This window comes from Martes martes (genome assembly GCF_963455335.1).
Source record: "Martes martes genome assembly, chromosome: 5".
In the NCBI taxonomy this organism is placed as follows: Eukaryota; Metazoa; Chordata; class Mammalia; order Carnivora; family Mustelidae; genus Martes; species Martes martes.
Window position 1 is genome coordinate 96,330,201 of NC_137892.1, and position 19,960 is coordinate 96,350,160.

Sequence of the window (19,960 nt, forward strand, 5' to 3'; positions counted from 1 at the left end):
TCCCTGTGTACCTGTAGACGGCAACTACCTTTAGTGACTTCTCTGTGCTCCCATGTCAGGCAAGGCTTCTGCTTCCCAGACACCAGCGATTCAGGAAGGTTAGACAAGTTCTGTTTTTCCCTATCCTGGGGACTCTGATACTTTGGTGACTTCTGAGAGTGCACATAGCTAGGAGGCCAGCCTCTCAGATTGGTGGCAGTGACCTTTGTACAACATTTCCAGAGCTCAGACTTAATTTCCTGAGCGGGATATTCAGCTGGCTCAGTGCTCCCCGCTCTCTGTCAGCTCCAGCCTTTGTGTGTTGGCTTCCCTCTGCTCAGGACACCCTTTCCTCTTTGTCCTTCTGTCTCAGCATCAGTACGACTCCCTGCCAGAAGCAGGTCCTGACTCCCCTGAGTTGGGCACCTTCTCTGGCTCCCCATGTCTGATCATGGCCCAGACTGCGCTGCACGGCACCGCCCCCTCCTTCATGTGTCTCTTCCATGGGACTGAGGGCAGACCCACATGTGACTTGTCCCAGGGCCCAGCCCTGAGCCAGAGGAGAGTAGGGAGGGTTTGCTCTGTAATTGGGGGTTGGGTGGGTGGATGGATGACTTGGCCATTCTGGGCTGTGCTCTGCGAAAACCCCAGCATGGCAGCAGAGACTGCAGATGCCATGTTCTCCTGCAGCTCAGTGCCTGGCAGCAACTGCTGAGGGCTAAGGACTGCTGATAGTGAGCTATCTTTGCAGGGTTCTTGCTGACATTTTTGGGACCACATAGCTGAGCTCTTGAGCTTGTCCGAGGCTTTTCAGCCCATTGACTCAGTTCAGCCCCATTAGAAGAAACATTAGGCAGCTCGCAGCATACCCCAAGAGCTGATGAGCATATCTGGATTTTCTATATGTGGACTAAGTCACTTATCTGCTAGGCATGGCCATGACTCAGTCACCCCATCTGCAGCTTAGGGAAGCAAATGTCCTAAGGAAGCTAGCTGGTCACCTGCCCAGGGTCTTCCCCAGAATGGTTTTCCTTGGTGAATTCACTGGGGTCCATAGCCGGGCCTCTTCTCTGCTGGTGTGGCACCTTCATGTGATTGATATGCCAGGAGTGGTTTGTTCCTGTGGGATAGCCTGTTGACTGATCTAGCTTGAGGAGGCTGCCAGGAAGATTGGGTTTCCAGCTCAGGAACTCAGTGGGAATGACCATGGTGGCTGGGGGCTTACATTCTCTGCTCTCCAGGGAGCACCCAGAGTCTGTGGGTGGCTCACGAGTGTTTCCAGGACTCAGACGGCCTATTGTGCCATGCACAGAGCATCGGCTCCGGAGGGGCTGCAGCTGGATCCCAGCCACCTCTGTCAGGTGCTTGGACCTGCTTGGACTGGGCAGCCTCCCTGGTCTCATAGCCATACTCCATACTCATCTGTTTTGTCATGGCGTGCCTCTAACTATGAGTATGTGGCTGAGTGATGCTGTCCCCATTCTAAAGATGGGCAAGGGGAGGTCCACAAAGCTGGGTTTTGTGGAACCTTGTGTGGCTTGTGAGTGAAGGAGAGGGGATTTGAAACAAGATTTGCCTGCTTTCTTGGCAATGATTTTGCACATCACCGACCTCATCTCTGGTGTGGTGATGTTACAGTTTAGTACAAATATTATTTGTCAGGATTTCAGCAGATCTCTCCTCTCTCAGGGGTAAGGCAATTGCAGCTTAGCTCATATCCTGTGGCGGTAGAGTGGCTGCTGTTGGATTTCTCATTGTTTCCCAAGAAGCAAAACCACAGCCATGCTTCCAGAGGTAGAGGGCCAGCAAGGAGAGTGGCTGCAGATGGGGAAGTGGTGCCTGGAGCCTGGAGCCTATCCAGCCTGCTGAGGTGTTGTATGGCGTTACTAGTCTCAGATATTCCTAGGCAGTGACTCCAAGGAGGCCCCCATGGGGATAAGAGCATCCAGTGCCTGGTCCATCCTTGCTCCTTCTCTCAGTCCTAAGTGTAGACCCCTGAGCCCAGTTGGCCATGTCCGCTCTGCCAGCATGGTTCACTTAGCGGCCATCGGGAGGACGTGGTACCTTCTGGGACTGCTCTCTTTGAACCGTTAGTCACTAATGCTTCCCACAGAAATGCTTGCCCTGTCCACCCCAAGGCATCCTCTCTGTCCCCAGGTAAGCTCACTGTGTCCTCTCAGGCTGGGGTGGGCAAGCATGGCACCCTGACCACCATATGTGGTATTGCAGGAAATGCTCGTTACCCCCAGGAGAGCACACAGCACCTTGCTGAGCCCTTTCTCTCTGGGCTTTGCTTCCTTTCCCTTCCCACCAGTTTAACATGTGCTCCCTGAGCCACTCCCATTTCCTTTACACATTAGTGGATGGGATGTCCAGTTAATGGGACCAGTTAATGGTGGGTCACCTGTGCCTCTTGGTGCTTGGTCAGGGGCAGTGCAGAGCCCCAGCACATAGTGGTCAGCGGTCTGGGGCCAGGGACTGGTGTCTTGACCCTACCCCAGCTGCTCTTGGTAATGCTGCTATTCCTCAGAAAGTTGGCCACAGCATCACCTCTGGCCCTGGCAAGACTTTGGCTCTAAGTTTTCTTAAGGAGCACCTGTGGTGGATGAGGGTGTGGACCTGGGGGAACCCTGCTGTGTCACTCCCTATAACCTTGCCGGATAGAGTGATGCTCTCATCTCATGAGGGCCAGAGGTATCTATCAGGATGGGTCTGTGGGTTCTGCTCCCCTTGCCTTCTCTGTCTCCCTCAGGGTCAGGGCCTGGGACTGGGAGCTTAGGGTAGAGTGGGAGGAGTCTGCTTCAGCCCATTCATTCTGGCCACTGTGTTCCTCATACTCCAGGAGCAGAGGTAAACACACTGGTCTGACCATATTGGTCTGCACTCAGACCTTGGGTCTCAGAAGGCTTTACTTCCAGAGCTGCTGGAGCATGTGCTGGCCTCCAGAGAATACGGAAGCATCTGTCAGTCATGGCCCAGGACCCGAGTATATCGTTCTCAGAACTAGGCTGGATGTGCCAGTGTCAGGGGTGACTCCTCAGGGTTTTGGCCTGTCACCTAGAAAGGTCCTTCTAGAAAGCCAGCTTCTGGTATATGCAGTGTTACACCAGGCGACTATATACCCAGCTAGCCCAGGGCCCACCGTACAGTGTATTTGGCCGGGGTCTGGCTAAGGTCACTGTGCCGCTTGTGACCCAAGACAGATGGAAGGACAGACCCGGGACTCCTCCCTGGCCTGCCATCCGCTCTCCTCTCTCACCCGCCTATTGTTTCCTGCAGAGTTCATCCTCTCGCTTCTGGAGAAGATGCAGACACAGGAGATCCTGAGGTTGCTGCGGCTGCCCGAGCTGGGGGACTTGGGCCAGTTTGTCCGCAGCCTCTCAGCTACCACCCTCGTGAGTGTGGGTGCTCTGGCTGCTATCCTCGCCTACTGGTTCACGCACCGGCCAAAGGCCTTGCAACCACCATGCAACCTCCTGATGCAGTCAGAGGAAGTGGAGGTGAGCAGAGTGCAAGCAGCTGGCCTGTGGCAAGTAGCTGGTAGAGGCATCTTAAAAGTAGAAGCCAAACTTGCAGCTGATTTGACCCAAAATGGTACAGAGAATCTTGTTTTCCCCTGGAAGTGAGCCAGTAAGCCCCCCAGGGGCCTTGAACAGGGTCTCCGACACAATGCTGCTCTGCCTTTCCTAGGGACTGAGCATGAGCCCTGGGCAGAGCCCAACCATGGCCTTGCGCTGGATCTCTAATTTGTCTGCTTCTTGGGTGGGAAGCCTTGGCTCCCTGGTGCTTCGGTAGAAAGCCTAAGGTTCTCAAGGGGCCACCAGGTAACTTCCCTCTTGGTCTCCCTGTGCCAGCCCCTGGTCTAGAGCTGGGACTCAGAACTGAGCCCACCCCGTGACCCTGTCTTCCCAGGGCATGTGGGCCCCCAGGAGGGCCACCAAGGAGAGGAAGGGCAGTGGTCCGGCCTGGACAAGAGTATTCCAGGCTCAATCTAAAAGGACTGGTAAGATTTCTTTCTTTCTTAAGCTTATGAAATTTATTTTGCCTTTTAAAAAATTGTCTTTTTCCTAAACTTTGTTCATTTTGAATAGTTAACATATTCACACTTCCAAAGAGGAAAAGTCGCAGACTGAAGATCTACCTCCTTCCCCTCGCCTGCAAGTTCTCCTCTCCAAGGAACATTCTATGAGCGAATGGATAGTTATCTGCCCTCTTTTTTTTTTTTTTTAAGATTTTATTTATTTATTTTAGAAAGAGAGAGTGAAAGAGGAGGGGAGGTGGAGAAGGAGAGGGAGAGAGAATCTTGAGGAGACTCTGTGCTGAGCATGGAGCCTGGGAGGAGAGGGGGCTTAACCTCACGACCTGAGCCGAAATCAAGAGTCAGATTCTTAATTAACCCTCTGAGCCACCCCGGCACCCCTGCCCCTCTTTCTGAACTAACTGGCTGCACACACAGTTCAGCGTCTTGCTGTTTTGCTTTAAGGGTGCATCTTGGCAACCATGAGCATAGCAGAGTTTTGTGTGGTCGGAAAAGATGCAGGTCTAGATAGGACAGGGATCTTAGGACACTTTTCCAGCAGGAGGCATGATGTGTGCAAAGGCATGGGTATGTGATCTTGTACCCGCTGGCTTTGGGAAATGATGATTCACATGGAATGGCTGGACAGGGGAGGGGGGTAACCATGGACTAGCAGAGTGATGACCAGAATGGCCTCTGGTGACCCACAGCCCTGAAAGCCTGGCCATGCCTCTTACTAGCTATATGGTCCTTGGCAGTTTCTTAACTCTCTGAGCCTCAGTGTCCTCAACTGCCAAGTGGGTAATAAAAAGAGTGCCCATTTCCTAAGATTGTGGTAAGGACTTGGTAAGATGACACAGAGAAAGCACTAGACTAACTGTTTCGATAAGCTTGTATTTACAACTTGTTTGGAGAGGCCGGTAAGGACAAAGCCCCATGGGCTAGGAGCCTGGAGGCAGGCAACATGGATTTGCTTTGGGTTTTCAGTAGTAAAGAGACACAGGCCCAATTTGTGCTGTAGAAGGATCGAGTGTCCTGGACAGGAGTGTTCCCAGACAGGTACCTTCAGCCAGTACACAAACTAATTCATACTACTATGTGAGTGATGGATGGCACCTAAACGATTCTTAACCTAGGGATGCAACAGCAGCAGCAGTAACTGGCGATGAGGGCCATCCTGATGCCAGAGGATGACCTGACGCCTACCAGCACTCCCCACGGAGTGACCTATAGCTGTATACGAATTGTAACTGGAATTCTGGATGTTTTGTGGGTGCTGCGTGCACCTATGGGAGACCAGCATACTGGGCCTGTGTGCGTGAGCCAACTGTGTTGGAGTGAGGGGGTGTACAGGTCAAGTGTGGAGGTCGTGTGTGTGCCATCCAGGTGTTCTATCTAGGCCCCTTGTGTGAATGCATACAGCATGTCCCAGTTCCACCTGTGTGGCCCTGGTGTGCGTCCACGCTGTGTACAGCCTGGTGCGTCCTGGTGCCCTCTCCTGATGCCTCTGCCTGCCTCAGTCAGCTTCCCTGGCCTGTGCTTGGCTCGTAGGACAGTGGCGGGGCCCGGCGGTCTGTGATCGGGGATGGCCCTCAGTTGCTCACCCACTACTACGATGATGCCAGGACCATGTACCAGGTGTTCCGCCGTGGGCTCAGCATCTCAGGTGAGGGGGGCATAGGGGTGTGCAGGAGCTGTGGTGGGAATGAGCAGGTACAAAGGTGGGGAGGGGCAAGCCAGGTACCGGGGGCCTGGGAGGAGAGTGGTACTGGGGTTCAGAGGAGAAAAACCACTGTTAGCCCTTCTCCCGCCCAATTGGAGAAGTAGCTGCAGTATGTGGCCAAAGGGCTGACCTTAGCTTTGTTCTAGCACTTAGGACTGCCTGACCTTAAGCTGGCTCTTAGCCCGTACTTTATACTCCCATAGGCAGCCCCTCATAAGCTTCATACTGCCAGACCACTGGCTGGCACGGTTCAGAACCTGGGCCTCTGAGATGTCTAGGTGGGCCAGGGTAGGGGGCAAAAGGAGATGGTCCAACAGACGCAACTTTCCACCTCTGCCCCATGGCTAGGACTCTGTGTCCTCCTGGGGCTGCATAAGACAGGTCATGGTGGGAACTGGCATTGTGTCATTCCCCATTCCTGGGCCTCCCTGATCCATGAGGACACATCATGGTGGTGCACTTTAGGCCTTCTCGGGCTTCAGCAGGTTAGACAGGGAGCTAAGGGGCAGTTCGCCTGACTCCTGGGCTAGCCACCCCACGGCCTGGGTTGGCCATTCAGGTGTTTGATGAGCAGCTGCAGGTGACAGCCCACCCTACCGTCCTCCCTGGCATGAGGCCCGCTTATCTCCCTGCAGGGAATGGACCCTGTCTTGGCTTCAGGAAGCCGAAGCAACCTTATCAGTGGCTGTCCTACCAGGAGGTGAGTGACAGAGGACAGGCCCCACCCTGTCAACCCCTGTAGATCTGGCATTGGGGGGCTCATGGGCACCCTGCAAGGACTCAGAGGGTCATTGTTTCCTTGCCTGGCCTGTTTGTGAGACTCCTGGCAGCTACCTCACAGAGCTTCCAGCCCATCCAGGTAGGGACTTGGGAAGGTCTCAGACCTGTAAGAATCCCCACCTGGGGATCTCCCTTCCCTGCTGAAAGTTGCTTTCCATCACTTCCCCATGTCTGTGTGCAGGTGGCTGACAGAGCTGAATTTCTAGGGTCTGGACTTCTCCAACACAATTGTAAACCAAGTACGGATCAGTTTATTGGCGTTTTTGCTCAAAATCGGCCAGAGGTAAGCATCTGCCTTGAATGGTTTTAGAGGTGTCAGTGGAGTAGGGGCTTGAGTATCATATACAGCCCTGCTCCCATCTGGGACAAGAGGAAAAATGGATATCCTTGGTGCACGCCACCCCTCAGTCTCTTGGGTTTTCCTCTAACCATGAGTGGACAACCCAGACAAACTTGGTCTATCCACATCTGCCAGCCCCACAAATAGCTGTTCCCTGAGCCATGTGGGAAGAAGGACCCAAGGAAGAAGGCCATGCAAGCCCTTTAAGTAGGCTTGGGGCTGTTTGAGTCTCAGAATTCCCTGGGGCATGCATGATCCCGAAGGCTGTGGGTAAGTGGGCACAACCAACTGGCTTCATAGATGCCTTGCCACATGAAGAGGGCCAGAACAGAGCCTTCTCGATAGGACCCAGAACAAGTCCTCTGGTTGCCTGGGCATAAGGGCCGTATGTTTGCTCTGGGCTCCCCCAACCCCAGACCCATGTGTTTCCACAGTGGATCATCGCAGAGCTTGCCTGCTACACATATTCTATGGTGGTGGTCCCGCTCTATGACACCCTGGGCCCTGGTGCTATCCGCTACATCATCAGGACAGGTGAGCCCCTACATCCTCTTCTTGTCACTGGCAGCCAGCCCTCCAGATCCCCACCTCTCATGTTATACTACTTGTCTGACACCGATAAGCTCTTGGCTTCCATTCTCAAAGAACATTTTCCATTTTGGCCCTTGAGTTGGCTTTCCCCACATGGGCTTCACCTAAAGGCACCTTCCATGGGGCCTGGCTATCATGAAGGAGCCTCTGCACCAGCCCCCACACAGGCTTCCAATTCCCTGAGGGTTAGTACAGCTTGGGGCAGATGCCCAGGGGCAGGGGCGGGGGTGGCAAATAACTCCTGCAGACCTGAGATTATGGAGCCTGAGCCTGGAGTGAAGGAATGCTTGGAATCTGCTCTAGGAGATTCCCTGGACTTTTGTCCTTGGCTTCTCCCTAGCTCCCTGTGTTTTCCTCTCTGTACAGCACACGGCCCACGTGCCTGTCTTAATGCATGTATTTATATGCAAGCTCAGGCACATATAGCCTGTGGTTCTGTGGCCTGGCTCATGTACCCATGGTCACAGCCTATGCCCACACAGCATGACTTTCCCTTCAGCTGACATCAGCACCGTAGTCGTGGACAAACCTCAGAAGGCTGTGCTGCTGCTGGAACATGTGGAGAGGAAGGAGACTCCAGGGCTCAAGCTCATCATCATCATGGAACCGTTCGAGGAAGCTCTGAAAGACAGAGGGCAGGAGTGCGGGGTGGTCATTAAGTCCATGCAGGCTGTGGAGGTGAGGCTCTGCTTCTGGGCTGTTCCCGGGCCACAGCTGGCAGGCCATCCAGCCGGAGCAGCTGGTTATCTGCCCCTCTCGTGCCCTGGGGTGGGTGTCTTAGGTCATAAGGACATGTCAGGGTTGAAACAGGGCAGGCTTTATGAGGGCTGGTGGTGGGGGCTGGGGCCGGGGTGCCTGTGGGCATCCCCTAGGCGACAGGCTCTGTTGGCTGGCACAGTTAATGACATAGGCACCAACAGGTGGATGGGGGTACCAGCCTGCCCAGAATTACTCATGTAGCCTCTGGGGCTGCCTTTTCTCCAGCCCATCTGAACCTGAGGACTATAGACAGACGTTCCAGGAGTCTTTGAGAGGTTCTTTCAATGTGCAGAGACTCCCAGCGGCCAGCGGAACTAGTTTTTCTGTGTGTGACCTTCCTGGAGGTGTCAGTTTGGTGGCAGCTTATGGCCTGCTAGCATGACACAGGCCGTTCTGGCCTCCAGGGCCTCATGCCCTGCTCAGTAGCAGCTGACCCCCACCGTACCTTCCTGGATGTCGGCTCCTGGGCTCCCCCCTTGTCCTCCTGCATGCTTGTCTATTCTGGACAATGCTTGTAATGCCTGTGCACTTGTACCCTTCTATGGCTTTTGGGGGACACATTTACAGTGGCAGCCCCTATCTGCCCCTCCAGCCCTGACCCTTTATCTGGAAGTCCCAGCCACCTAGCCCCTCTGTCCTGAGCACTTGTGCAGATGGACACCTCGAGCCATCTCCCCACTATGCATGTGCACAGTGCCTCGCCTTTCCCTGGGCCTCGGCCCCTTGTCTATAATGTGTGGGGTGGCCCAGGCCTGGATGCGTATTTGAGGAGAGGCCGCTCAGATGGTTTCTCCACATGGGCTACGTCTGGACAGGGAATCCTGAACTCTAGACTCAGCACAAGAGCAAGGCATACTAGGCTGAGTTTGTTTTGATTTTTTGTTTCTTAGTTTGTTTTGATGGATGAGAACTTTTGAGCATTTAAAAATAGTACTTTTCTCTTCCAGGAGTGTGGCCAACAGAATCATCAGGCCCCTGTGGTAAGTTCCTCTGGCAGCAGGTCTTTCTTGAGCAAGACGCTGTGCAGAGCTGATCCTCACAGACACCCACCTCCCCAGGGGCTTGATAGGAGGTCAGAGCAGCACCCCTGTGCTGATTAGCAACTACCCTAAGCAGCTTGGGAAATGCACGCTCCAAGCGCCAGGACTTCTGTGGGTGAGGATCTAGTGAGTGACCTGGAACAGGAGTCAGGTGTTGAGGAAGGAGGAAAAAAGGGCAGCCAATCCTGGCCTCTCTTGGTTCTCCAGGAGCCTTTTCTTTGGGACAGCGCATGGTTTTCTTTGACGGTAGTGAACTCTATAAGGATTGGGAGAGCAGAAGCTGTCTTTCTTCATTTTTGCTTTGTGATTTTTTTTTCTGTGCCACCCTCAAGTGATACTGCCTGGGGTTGAGTCACCAGTGATGGTCACTGGCCCTGGAAGGGCCCTGTCGGGGTTTTCAGCTTGCTTACAGGGCCTCTCGCCTCCACTCCTCCCTCTAGCTCAGCCCTTCCCCTCTTCTTCCAAGGCCCTGAGTCTTCTCATACATGGGCTGGCCATCACAGGTGGCTCTGGGAGGTGCCCACCTCCCACACACAAAACACCAGCCTTAGACTGCTGTTCTCCGACCCCCTGGCATGCCCTTGCTTCTACCAGGCAAGTTCTCTCCCAGAGCCCACCCTCTGTTCCATTTGTCTGGAGAGATCTGGCTTGTCCCTCATTCTGAACTTGTGTCACGTCCTCTGCATGTGATCAGATGTGCTGGGCTCTTCCTGGTGACCCCATGACTGTGTATCCTGTGTCAAGGACAAGGGCTTGACACAGAGTAGTCATGGTGACACAGTGGGAAGCTCGGTTCCTGGGCCACATGTTCTGCTCCCAAACCTAACCACAGACATTTGGGAGAAAGTGGGAAGGAAGGACTGCACTGGATCACATGCCCAAGGCCTAGATGTGGCCACTGCAGCCCAGGCCCATCTAGAATTGAACTCAGATTCAAGTAAGGGAGGCAGCAGATGCAGATGAGAGGTTAGTGGGACAGATGGACTTCCAAGCTCCTATTAGGGTTCCTCAGCCTCTCCTCCCCTTTCCCAGGGATGTGCCAGTCTGCCCTTCTGACTGCAGTGTGCAGGGCATCTGCCCGGGCCCACATGGCCCCATACCCACACATGGCGGGTGGGGGCGCACAAAAGGGCCGGCTGGAAGAGAGGCCTGGAGATCTTGGGCCCTGGTTGGCCACACTGGGTCCCTTTAACTCACGCCTCTTCTCTACCTTGCAGCCCCCGAAGCCCAGTGACCTCTCCATTGTGTGTTTCACAAGCGGCACAACAGGTGAGCAGAGGTGCCCAGATCACCATCTGGGGCCACCGGCAACCTTCTCTAGCAACCTTGGTGGGGCGGATCCAGGGCTCTCTGGTGTCCTGGGCGGCATGGGCTGAGCCTTGTCCTATGGCTGGCTCCAGATAATGGCCCTTCCTGCCACTCCCAGTGCCCAGTAGGAGGCAGCCCAGGTGGCTGGACGTGAATGGACAGTGTGGTCTGAGAGGCACGGGGTCGGGGCTCACCAGTCCCTACACTGGGACCAGAGGAGGGCCGGGTAGCCAAGTCACTTCATCCCTCCCTGAGAAGCAGCTCTCACCCCGCTGCTTCCTGCCCCTGGCTGGCCTTTTGTCAGAGATGGGGGGAGAAGTGTGGGGTTTGGTGTCTGAGAGCCTCGATTTGAATCCCACTTCCCCCACTTGCTGGGGGGTCTGAGCCAGTCATGTAAACTTGCTGCCACCACTCTGCCCAGCTTCTCACCTGGGATGGGGGCTCTTGAAAGTGCCGAAGAAGAGAGGGGATGTAATGTGAAAAGGCGGTGTAAAGGCTCTGTGGTGGGGTGGAGTGGGGCTGGTGTGCTGTGGACATGGCTGTGGGGACGAGGACAAGCAGAAGTGACACCCACACATGCCTGGCGCTGACAGAGGAGGGCACACAGCTGCATAGCAGGGACAGCCATGGCAGGCTGCGTGGGGGCGGGGTCAGGATGCACGCGGTCACAGGCACAGCACCTCATAGTCTGCAGTGCCCTGTGGACCCAGGGACTGAGCTGCTGGGGTCTCTGCACGGCCTATGAGGCCAGCAGGTGTAGGGGGCTGGCCAGGGGGCCTCCACTAGCAAGTGGAGGGGGGCACTGGGGCCCTGCTCCTGTGATCCCCAGCCCAGCGCTCTTCCCCTTTGCTGCTCCATCTCATCTATGGACTTGGGAAGTTGCTTGTTTTTTCTCCGAATGGGCAAGGAGTTTCTAGCCTTCTTTTTCCAGACCGAGGACTGGCCTGCCTTGGTGATAGCTCTTGGTGGGGTGGGCAGTGAATCCGGGGCTTCTGACGCTTTCCACACACACAGCCTCTAAGTCTGACCAGCCTCATGAACAGGACTCTCCATGAAGATGGATCACCATAAACGTGGCTTTATTGGATCAAGATGGATCTTTGCCATTAACTCGGGTTTGAGGGTTTTTACCACATTGCTAATTTTTGTCAGAGAGGAAGTAATGTAGCATTTGCTCTCCAGGGGCTGACATCTAGATTCAAGCCAGAATTCAAAAATGCCCTTCAGGTTTATATTGTTCTTTGTCATGAGTTTCATGACATAAACTTTTAGTGACCTGTCTTTCCAGCCTGGGCTGGGGAGCACGTGACCACTGTGGCCTTTAGCTTTGGACCCTTGCCCTTCGAGCATGCCCCTAGGCTTTTCCTGAGTCACTTGATGTTGCAGCGTTTCTGGAAAAGAACTTCACAATGTAGAAATGTGCTGTCACCTGGCTGGAAAGGGCAGGCGTCCTGTCTAGTGCTTTTGCAGACCATGAAGTCACCACAGGAAGCTAAGCCGTCCTGCCCAGGCTCTGGGTGGTGGAAGTGGGACATACGGAGCTTGGCTAACAAGTGGTGATTTAGTGCCCAAGCCTCCTACTCCTGCTAGTGCTGGGGGCAGAGCTGGAGGATGGAGCACAGCTCTCATCACCCTGCCTGGCAGTACCTGGATTTCCTTGGCCCTCACCTGAACCTGCCGTGCCCCTGGTAGCCATCCTGTTGTTGAGCATATCAACAAGGCGTGTCACAGCCCCAAGCCAGCTTCCCTTCCATACCAATCATCCTGGCTCCCAGCTTCATCAAGAGCCACACTGTTGTGGGGAAAGATAGAAAATATGATCTAAACCTGACATTTGGTTTGTGATTCTGGTGAAATCATTCTGGGAAGATTTTCTTCTTGGTATGTGATAGAAACCTCTGGAAATTTGTAGAATAAGCCAGTGCTTTGGAGCCCATAGTCAGGCCAAGAGGGCGCTGGAGGCGGTGAGAGCTTGGGATTCATCTGTCCTCAGGGGTGGCTACTGGCTGGGTGTGTGGGTTGGCTGTTCATAATTCATAAAATGACTATTAGCTGGACAGGAATCTGACACCCCCTTCTCCCTAAGAAAAGAAGATTTGTGGTATAACATGGCCCAGTTTGGGAAATTGGGCCCCATGAATAATGAAGATGTATTCTATGAGGACATGTACCCTCTCTTCCCAGAGAAGAAAACATACCCTTCTTTTTTTTTTTTTTTTTTTTTTTGGAAACATACCCTTCTTAACTGATATGCTTTTAGCATTCTTTTCCTACTTTATGTAGATTGACTCAGCACATTTGTGGAGCACCCAGTATGCATCAGACCAGTGCTGGGGGCTGAGGTCACAGGGATGGATAAGCCAGAGCCCTGTCTCCATGGGCTCATAGCTCATGTCACCTAGCAGTTCGGTACCATGTGGTCACATCCTAGTGTGCCTGCAGCACTAGGCCACTGCGAGGCGGGAAGAGCAAGACAGAAAGTGTTCCCAGAGGAAGTCCATCTGCGGAGTCTTGGAACATTGGTAGCTAGAGGAGAATAGGAGGAAGGGCGTTCTCGGGAGGGGGATCAGCGTGTGCTGAGGATCAGCTGCAAGGAGGAAAATGTTGCTTTGAGGGAGAGCTGAGTGAAGGAATCCAGTCTCGGGCCAGATCCTGGAAGCACTGGCAGGAGAGGAGAGACAGGGGCTGGGGTTTCAAATGGAGGCTAAGCAGGTGCGGCCGGAGACACTGGAGGAGAACAGACTCTGTCGGTGTTGTCTGGTGGCTGAGCTGTACACAGAGGATGCCACCGAAGAAACACTTGCTGGTACTCTTGGCAAAGGCTAATCATGGAATGGAGGCTGGACATAGACGCCGATGGCAGTGGAATGAGGAGTGAAGGGGAGGTGAGGATGTCACTTCAACAGGTATGGATAATTCCTTCAAGAAGCTTGGCCACATCACCAAAAGGCCTGCTGCAGAACATTCATGATCTCGCTGTGTGGAGAGTCAGAATCTGGAAACAAGTCCAGTGCCCGTCAGTGATGGAACGGTATACCCCGGTAGAACATTCCACCTCACTGTATGTTGAATGAAAGAATCCAGGCACAAAAGATTGCATGATTTCTTTGACTTAAAGTTACAAACATAATCAACTAGTCTACGGTTTTAGAAGTCAGGCTAACGGTTGCCTTCCAGGATAAGGGGGCCCTGGATTACCGATGGTGTTCTATGTCTTGACCTGGTGCTGGTTGCACAGGTAAGTTCACTTTGAGAAAAAAAAAAAATCTGTTGAGCCATATACTGATTTGGGCACTTTACTATATATGTATGTTGTGCTGTAAGAGAGATTTGTGGGGAAAAAAAGTACATTGGCTCTGAAGGAATGACAGAGCAAGAGTAGAGCTGGCAGAGGCTGGGAGGGGGTGGGTTCTTGTTATTTTCTTGGAAACCCCTGCAAGTGTTTCTTGGTATTGAGAAAGTGCCACTAGAGACAGAGAAAGGGAGGTGTTGCTCAGTGGAGCCAAGCCCCCTAGCTTTGGTTTAGACTGGGGGAGAGAGGAGGCTTCCAGGTACCACCAGGAAAGAGATGTGCCCTGCCTAGAGAAGAGAGGAAGAGTCGGTAGAGGCATCTCCTCTGTTCTAATTGAGGACACCCAGGAAAGCTCACTCATATGCAGTCCTTTAGCTGAGCATGAAGATGCCCCACAGCCCTAAGTCTGTGGCAGCTCAGATATGGGAGCTTGGGAAAATACTCTCCTTGACCTATTTATTTTATACCATTCAGTTCAAGACTTCGGTGACTATATGCATGAAACTACATCTCAGCACTCCTGCTCTGCAGCTTTAGGAGAATTTCTTCACCAGTCTTAAGCCCCCACTTCTTTGGATATTAAATGAAGCCATTCATGGGGTGCCTGAGTGGCTCAGTTGGTTAAGCATCTACCTTCAGCTCAGGTCATGATCCCATGATGGAGCCTGAGTGGGGCTTCCTGCTCAGTGGGGTGTCTGCTTCTCCCTCTCCCTGCTCCTTCTCTCTCTCTCTCAAATGAAAAAAACAAATCTTTATAAGAAGTAAATGAGGCCATTTGATATTTGCAGCGTAGACTGTTTTTAGAAATAACTGAGTTACCATGTATGAGATGCCCACCTAGCACAGTGCCCACATTGGTGGGTGTTCAGTAACTGGCTGCTATTAGAGTTACTACTTATATTCCTACCAGCTCTCAAGTCTGATTGTTTAAAAATAAAAAACTTTAAAAATGGTGGGTATGGGGTTGATGGAAGTGAGGCTCAATCCTAAAGAAGGTGTGGGAGCCTCAAGCAGGGAGAATACTCTGCATTATAAATCTTCCCAAGCATTTCTGTCATCAGCCTCTTTTGTAACCCACCTTTGTGTGAAAGCAGAAACAAGCAGCCAGAGGAACCTCCAGCCAGAGGGCCCAGCCCTGCTCTCAATCCTACTCCCACCCACCCCTATAGAAGAGACCGGGAGCTCTCCCCCACCATAACTGCTCTCACTTGGAGCCAGTGTCCATCCAGGGCAGACCTTTAGTCAGTGAAATGCCTTTCTGCATATCAGCTGTGGATGGCCAGCCAAGGAATACTGACTAAAGTCCAAATGACTTTTGCAGAATCAACAAAGAAGAGTTCTTTAACTTCAGCAGCTGGAGAGAAAATAAGTGGGAGGATGGCCAGGCTGTGAGTAGAAGGTTGGAAAGGGACAGTTGGTCTCATGTTGCTGAGATGTTGGGGCCCAGGCAGCACCTCCACTGATGTTGGAACAGAAAAGGAGAGAACCAGAGCAAACACTGGTTCTTTAACTTTGCTAGAGGTCTAGTGAGGAATGCTTACCTGTTCCTCCATGTGAGTAACTTGGAAAATTTTCCGTAACACATTTGAAGGAAATACTACCAGAAGCAAGCATTTGTCCTGAATCAGAGAAGCAAGCAGAACTTTCCAAAGCCTTACCTCCCACCTCCCAGCTCGGACCTTGCATCCTGTCCCAGGATTTGTTGTCAACATGTGCTTCTCCTTCTTCCTTTGGGACCACATGGAGGCATGACTTGAAGACATGATTTGAACATCTCTGGGAATATTTTAAAATTCTGTAACTCATTCGAAGTTTATAAAACCTCACTCATACCTGCAAGAAAGTTGGAGGAGGAGGAGAAACGCCAGAGCGAGAGAGGAGAGGCAGACCACCAAGCCGGCAGCCAGCCCTAGCTGGGGAGGGAAGAAGTGGCAGCAAAGTGGTCAGATTCGCACTTTGGACAGACACCTGCAGTTCTGCATTCAGTCCATCAGTGACTTACAACACCCATAAAACTGACCTGACAATAACCAGAAAAAGCATGAGGTGCCTGTGTTTTCATCCAGGGGCAGAAACACAACTCCCCCCACCCCCGCTGAGTAAAGGCCTAGATGGAGCCAAAGGTTTGTTTCTAAAGGGTACAAACTTCTCTTGGTGTTGGAGAGGAAAAACGTTTGTCTAAGCAGAACTGAGTAATTGCTAACATTGTGTGTGTTGTGGACTGAACTGAATGGAGGCTTCAGACAATTTTCATGAATGAAGACAACTTTCTCTTGAGATTCTCAGTCAACCACCTTGAGGTTGCATTAGGCATGAGCAAGTCAGCCAGTATAGCAGATCTAAAGTTCTATAGCATTGGGCAGTATTTTGTGGGAGTTCTGAGTTCATACCTAGTATTTTGGGGGTATTCCTTAGAAAATTCCAGAACTTGGGGATCCACAGGTGAAAATTTCCCAGAATAGTCTGTGGATCCAGAGATTCTGTGGGATTTGTACATAGGAGATGATTCAGGAACAGTTCCTAATATGGACTTGGGTTTGAGGAAAGATGCTGGGATGAAAGAAAGACCACCAGAGGTAAAACAGATCCCATGGGTCTTCATTTGAAAAAAAGAAAGGTATTTTGACAGCTACCTATTAAAGCCCTATAACCTTCTGCATCTCCCCACCACCCGCAAACCCTCTGTGATTTGCAGAATGGGTGTTTGTGCCAGAGCACTTGTTAAAACCCCACCCACCATACGTCTTGGTCAGACTGAGACGCTCCTGTGTCTGACGGACAGAGTGCCAGTTAAGGTGAGCACACAGGCCACACAAGACAGAATTATGAGAGTAACTTGACTTTTGGCTCCATCTGTGCCTTTAAAGTTACTCAGTTGGAACTTTTTCTGCCCTTGGGTGAAAACAGGCACCTCTTGCATTTTCTGGTCACTGTCATATCAATTTCATAGGTGTCGTAAGTCACCAACGGTCTGAATTCATAACTGCAGGTGTCTGTCCAAAGTGCGAATTTGACCACTTTGCTGCCATTTTTTCCCTCCCCAGCTGGGGCTGGCTGCTGGCCTGGTGGTCTGCCTCTCTTCTCTCACTCTGGTGTTTCTCCTCCTCCTCTAGCTTGCTAATGAAGCTTTGGGCCCTCTCCCACCAGGTGGAAATGGGGAGGGAGAAAAAGGAAGTGGGAAAGGGAAGTGGAGTAGAAGCAGACCTTTAAAATTCCTCTTTGTGTCATGGCCGCTTGTGGGAGTTGCCTTGATTGTAGGCAGTGTTCTCTGGGTTGTCTCCTCCCTTCTCCACTTCACCTTTGGCCTGTGGCCTACGACTGCTTCCTCCTGAGTCGGAGGAAACTGGCCAGTGGACAAGACTCCTTCTTAACCCACCATTCCCACTACCCCCTAAGAGTAATGTTCTTTCTGCAAACTCCATAACCAGTCCCTGGAATTTATTTGTTTGCAGACATGCTTTTTACACTTCTCACTGGGACCCTCAGCAGCAGGGAATATGATCAAGTTCTGAGTTAATGTGGGTTTTGGGTTGGGAAAGAGGACCCCCCCCCATTCTTCCCCACTTTGATGGGCTATAGAACTATGTAGCTCTCTCCCAAGAAATTCTTCTCACAAATCCATTCCTCCATTTCTCCCCTCCTCCCTCTCCTCACCTCCACTTCCTCCTCTCTCCTTTCCTTCTCCCTCCTTCTGTCCCCCTCCTCCTTCTTCCTCTTTTCCCTCTTCTTTTTCTTGTTCCTTTTCTCCTTCTTCACCTTCTCCTCCTTTTTCTTCCCCTCCTCTTCCTCCTCCTCCCATCCTCCTTCTTCTTCCCCTAGTTCTTCTTTCTTCTTCTTTCTCCTCCCCCTCCTCTTTCCCCCCTCCCCCTCCTTCCCCTCCCCCTCCTCCTTCTGGTCCTCCTCCTCCTTCTTCCTCTCCCCCTCCCCTCCCCTCTCTCCTCTTCCTCTCCCCCTCCCCTCCCCTCTCTCCTCTTCCTCCCTCTTCCTCCTCCCCCCTCCCCCTTCCTCCTCTTCCTCCTCTCCTCCCCTCACTGAAGTAAATTTCATACAGCATAAAATTAAACATTTTAGTGTGAGCAATGTGGTGGCGTATACTACAATACTCTTTTTATCTCGGGTCACTTAGCCCTTTTATGACCTCTTTCTAGGTGAGGGTTGCAAATTTAACATATTGGTTTATTTAATGTTTCCTGGGTAAATTCTGCCCATGGTCTGGTCTTTCACTTTTGGAGTTTCATGGTTATTATAACTGCTGCCTTAGTGGAAACTTTTAATTTAACATTTTTTGCACATAGATTATATTCTTAGAACTTCTGAAAGCCCTGGGAGGTGGGCATTATCTCTGTTTTACAGGTAAGCAAACAGAGAGGAGAAATGGCTTCCCTGTGTTCTGCTGGCGGTGACAGGCAAGGCCAGGAGTCAAGAGGCTGGTTAGATGTGTGTCCTATTCACCCTGACTTGAAATGGTGACTAGCTGGCCTTCTTCCCCAGCCTATGGTGCCCTGGGTCCCCACCTAGCCCCGTCTTCTGAGTCATTCTACCAGACCTGGGTTTCACTACAAGCAATCCTGAAAGGTCTTATCAAGACAAAACGAGAATATCCTTCTCATGTCCTGTCTCTGCCAGCAAGGGAGGGGCTGACCCCGTGCTCTGCTCCTCTAGGCTGGCTCGAGCCTGGGGCCTTTACAAGGGCTGCATGCAGCAAGGAAGTCCTCTGTCAGCACAGTGGGCTGCTGGATTCTGGAGACGAGACCCGCTCAGCCCAGAAAGGAGCACAGGGTACTGAGTGTATGTGAGGAGCCTGGGAGATGACAGCTTGTGCTCCCCCACGGAGGCAGAAAAGGGGAAGGCACAGGCCACAAGTAGCCAGCCTTTCAGGCCTTAAGATACCCTGCCTGTGGGACTATGTCACCTGTGTTCTGGTCCCAAGCTGCTGGAAGCCTCAGGGTGAGAGTCTCCGACACAGCACCCATCAGCCTAGGACTCTGAAGTGGCTGCAGATGAAGGCCAGAGGCTCGGGTGCTGAGTGTCTGGGACTGTCACCGTCCCAGTGGCCCTTGAGCTTCTAGCTGATTTGCCTTTTTGCTTTCTCTTTTTAGGAAACCCAAAAGGTGCGATGCTCACCCATGGGAACGTGGTGGCTGATTTCTCAGGCTTTCTGAAAGTGACAGAGGTGAATAAAGTAGATTCACTACACAGGTGTCTCTTGAGGACACCCTCAAGCCTCAGAGTTTTTTTTGTTTTCTTTTCTTTTCTTTTTTTTCCCCCCTGATGTAATCTGAGCTGCCTTTCCTATGAAAGGCAGGAGTTTCTCTTGTCATTAAGAGCAATCTGACTTTTACAGACACTTTAGCCCCCAAACCCTGAAATGACCCATGCCTGATAAATAGCCAGTTTGATTTCTGAGAGTGCTAAGATCCCAGAAAGAGAAACATGTAAACCTGTTTTTCATTTTTAACTGTGAAAATTGAAATATGTGTGGTTTTATGTGTACCTTTATTTAGAAAGTAATCCTTAATAACTTGTCGTTCACATAGGTCAGGGTTTAATTCAGTCATTTTGTGTTTAAGGACTGCTAGAGTCTGAGAAATAACGGCAACTGCTAATTTGTAAGACTGTACTTGAAAAGGTAAATCTAAAGTTAAAAAAAAAAAAAAGCTTAATAACATGCCTGATAAAGGCATGTTAGCATTTTATAACCAACTAAGAGAAGGATGTTTTTCCACAAGTGGTGAGTATCTGTTTGTCCTGCAAGTTTCCTCAAGGAGAAAGGAATGTTACTTTTCACGGAAGTCAAGCTTTTTCTCCACTGTGGAGAAAAATCTCTCTTCTGCATTCACGCCACGTGGCGGCATGGAGCATATGCCCCCCAGACACTGATAGATTTTGGTAGAATGGTGAGAGACTGTTGGTGGCTGAACCCACGTCAGGAGCCATAAGCCAGGTTCCCAGGGCTTGTCTAGACTGGTTCAGAAGCCAGCCCCAGGGAACGAAGGGCCTGTGAAAGGGTGGGGGTCCAGGCAGTCCACCGAAGGAGAGCTCCCAAGGGCCCGGCCCACCCCTGAGTACAGGCCTTGTGCAGCCCCTGTCGCTGTGGTCAGTCCCATGTGCTTGTCAGGGGCAGGGGGGC

General features: G+C 51.9%; 1 protein-coding gene across 7 annotated transcripts in view; it reads left to right on the forward strand.

The window, feature by feature from the left end:
• Positions 1–19,960, forward strand: part of ACSL6 (acyl-CoA synthetase long chain family member 6) — a gene marked incomplete at its 5' end in the record, with an annotated part of 59,136 nt that overhangs the window by 13,770 nt on the left and 25,406 nt on the right. For 3 of the 7 annotated variants that reach the window (XM_080804582.1, XM_080804584.1, XM_080804583.1), the window contains 9 exons: positions 3,259–3,374; positions 5,549–5,663; positions 6,356–6,420; positions 6,682–6,783; positions 7,275–7,374; positions 7,931–8,109; positions 9,138–9,170; positions 10,448–10,499; positions 18,930–19,003. In XM_080804582.1, the coding sequence (XP_080660708.1) occupies positions 3,259–3,374; positions 5,549–5,663; positions 6,356–6,420; positions 6,682–6,783; positions 7,275–7,374; positions 7,931–8,109; positions 9,138–9,170; positions 10,448–10,499; positions 18,930–19,003 (836 nt within the window). Of the gene's footprint in view, positions 1–3,258; positions 3,480–5,548; positions 5,664–6,355; positions 6,421–6,681; positions 6,784–7,274; positions 7,375–7,930; positions 8,110–9,121; positions 9,171–10,447; positions 10,500–18,929; positions 19,004–19,960 lie in introns of those variants that run through there. The other 4 variants (XM_080804579.1, XM_080804580.1, XM_080804585.1 and 1 more) reach the window with 3 other exon arrangements.